Source organism: Triticum dicoccoides, chromosome 3A, assembly GCF_002162155.2.
Source record: "Triticum dicoccoides isolate Atlit2015 ecotype Zavitan chromosome 3A, WEW_v2.0, whole genome shotgun sequence".
Taxonomy (NCBI): Eukaryota; Viridiplantae; Streptophyta; class Magnoliopsida; order Poales; family Poaceae; genus Triticum; species Triticum dicoccoides.
The window spans coordinates 440169070-440172025 of record NC_041384.1 but is presented as its reverse complement, the minus strand read 5'-3'; the positions used below and the strand labels follow the sequence as shown (position 1 = coordinate 440172025).

The 2956-nt window shown below is 59.5% G+C and overlaps 1 protein-coding gene across 1 annotated transcript; it reads left to right on the top strand.

Moving 5' to 3' along the window:
• Nucleotides 1–2: 2 nt before the first annotated feature.
• Nucleotides 3–2696, top strand: LOC119272386 (proline-rich receptor-like protein kinase PERK12; the record flags this gene model as incomplete). Its single annotated transcript, XM_037553888.1, has 7 exons — nucleotides 3–849; nucleotides 927–1400; nucleotides 1494–1564; nucleotides 1658–1734; nucleotides 1898–2045; nucleotides 2139–2300; nucleotides 2406–2696. Coding segments are annotated over 7 exons (2070 nt in total), but the record flags the coding sequence as incomplete, so codon positions are not given.
• Nucleotides 2697–2956: the final 260 nt, after the last annotated feature.

Genomic DNA, 2956 nt, shown 5'->3' with positions numbered 1-2956 from the left:
CACCGCCGCCGCCGGCACGGTCATCGCCTCCGCCGCCCACACCGCCACCTAAGTCCCCGCCCCCGTCCTCTCCACCTCCTGCGTCTTCCGGCAACAATCAGAGTGCGAATTTGCCTCCAGGGTCGCCTCCGGCAAAGAAGTCTCCTGCATCGTCCCCACCTCCTCCGGCTTCGCCTCCGCCCTCAACTCCGCCGGCAAGCCGGTCACCACCACCCTCTTCTCCCCCGCCATCGCCGCCTTCGCAACAATCGTCGCCGCCACCAGCGCAATCGACGCCACCGTCGCCTGGTGTATCAACTCGGCCATCGCCAGGGGCAACGACATCTCCGTCGCAGCAATCACCTCCGAAAGCGACGACCTCACCACCGGCGTCGCCACCACCATCGCAACCAAAGAACCCAGCACCAGCCACCCCAACCCCTTCACCTCCCCTCAATGCGAAGTCAGCCACGAAACCTCCCGCCGGTGCAGGAACATCGCCCCCACCGATTGAAACGCCTGGGACGCCCACATCAGTACCGGCCGCAGCAGGTCAGGTGCCGGCGGCTCCAGGGACCCCTTCAGCTGCCTCACTGTTGCTGCCTTCGAGCATTATGCCGGCCTCCAGGCCTCCTCCTGGCACGTGGCAGAGCCCTCCCGGTCCGGCCGTCGCGAGGGCGAGCCCACCGTCTCTGGCACCTCCGGCGAGAGCCTTGGGTGAGAACCTGCCGATCGGGGTGATTGTTGGGGTCGCCGTGGCCGGGTTCCTCATGGCACTGGCGTCGCTTTTCATTGTGGCGTGCCTCAGCGACCGGGGGAAGAAGCGGCGTCCACCCATGCGCAAGAGAGGAACCATGGTCGTGCCCGCACGTGAGTCTTTCTCATGTCCACGAACAAGTTGATCGCCCGCTTACATCGGCCGCTGATACGTACGCTGGTGCATGCAGGTGCGCCGGACTCGTACCCTCCGTCCAACGGGCCGGCAGCGTCGCCGAGCGACACGAACTCGTACGAGTTCACCGGGTACAAATCGTGCTTCATGTACGACGAGCTGGCGGGGATCACGGGCGGGTTCTCGGCGGCGAACGTGATCGGCGAGGGCGGGTTCGGGAAGGTGTACATGGGCACGCTGGGCGACGGGCGGCGCGTGGCGGTGAAGCAGCTCAAGGCCGGAGGCGGGCAGGGGGAGAAGGAGTTCCGCGCGGAGGTAGACATCATCAGCCGCATCCACCACCGCCACCTGGTGACGCTGGTCGGGTACTGCGTCACCGAGAACCACCGCCTCCTCGTCTACGAGTTCGTCTCCAACGACACGCTGGAGCACCACCTGCACGGAGAAGGGCTTCCGGTGATGGACTGGCCGAAGCGGATGAAGATTGCCATCGGATCAGCCCGTGGATTGACCTACTTGCACGAAGACTGTAGGTGACACTTCGTTTGTCCGACCGTGCTGCGCCTTGTTCATAGTTAACCTGTACTGGATTAATAATTCCTGTGAGATTGTTGCGTGGCAGGCCATCCTAGGATCATACATCGGGATATCAAGTCAGCCAACATTCTCCTGGACAACGCCTTCGAGGCAAAGGTGTATATTGCAGGCAGCACAGCTGCTTCATCTTCCCTTCATGCATGTACTAGTGACGATTGATGTCGATTTCATTTCTTGGCATCATCACAGGTTGCAGATTTCGGTCTCGCTAAGCTAACCAACGACTCTATGACTCATGTCTCCACGCGCGTCATGGGCACATTCGGGTAAGCTCCTGCCTCATGCAGAACTTTGCATCTTTGCTGGTCTAGTTACTCTTCTTGGGCCGGTATATGGGCCTAGGTAGATTTCAAGCGCTCTGCTCTGCTCTGTATTTTTTTTTTTGCTCACAAGAACCGCCTTGGCCTCAGAATGTCATGTTAACAACAGGTACATGGCGCCGGAGTACGCATCAAGCGGGAAGCTGACGGACAGGTCCGACGTGTTTTCGTTTGGGGTGGTGCTCTTGGAGCTTATCACTGGGCGGAAGCCTGTAGATTCTTCTCAACCCCTAGGAGAAGAAAGCTTAGTTGAATGGGTACGTACAATACATGTGGCGTGCGTCTGAACAATTGATCATGCATGTTGTGGCGCCATTCGTGAAATCAATCTGTGTATTAATTCGTGGCAGGCTCGGCCTCTCCTGGTGGATGCGCTGGAGACGGACGACTTCAGGGAAATCGCCGACCCTGCCCTAGAGTGCAGGTACTCTAAGATCGAGATGCGGAGGATGGTGGAGGCGGCCGCCGCTTGCATTCGCCACACCGTCACCAAGAGACCGAGGATGGTGCAGGTAGCGCCACTAGCATCAGATGAATCTTCTTACCGATCGAGCTTACACTACGTAGCTGCTATATGCTATAGTTGGTGAGATGAAATTCGTGTTGCGTCGAACTAGGTGTGGCGATCGCTGGACGTGGACGGCGGCTCGACGGACCTGACCAACGGCGTCAAGCTCGGGCACAGCACCGCGTACGACTCAGGGCAGTACTCGGCGGACATCGAGCTCTTCCGGCGGATGGGGTTCGAGGCCGACCTCGACACCGCCGAGTACGGCTTGTCCGACGGCGGCCTGGTTCCGGGAGGCAACAGCGGACAGCAGCTGGACGGTGAGGCCCATCAAATCAACCAGCTCGGATCGCCGGCCGGCCGGTTAAATCCTCCTGCAACGCTGCATAGAACGCCATAGCACGACGACGGCGGATTACGGAAGGCGGAGCAGAAGCTGAACGCCATAGCACGACGACGGCGGATTACGGAAGGCGGAGCAGAAGCTGGCGTGATCAAGCGTGCCGTGCTGCAGCACGCGAGCGCTTCATCTTGGGGACAGGTTGCTAAGCTTTGGTGTTTGTGTTGTTGTGTGCGCCTGTACGTATCGCCTCTAATAGAACAAAGCTTGGCATTTGCGTATCCTAGAAAGGAAAACAAGATTGGCATTTGCATCTCAAC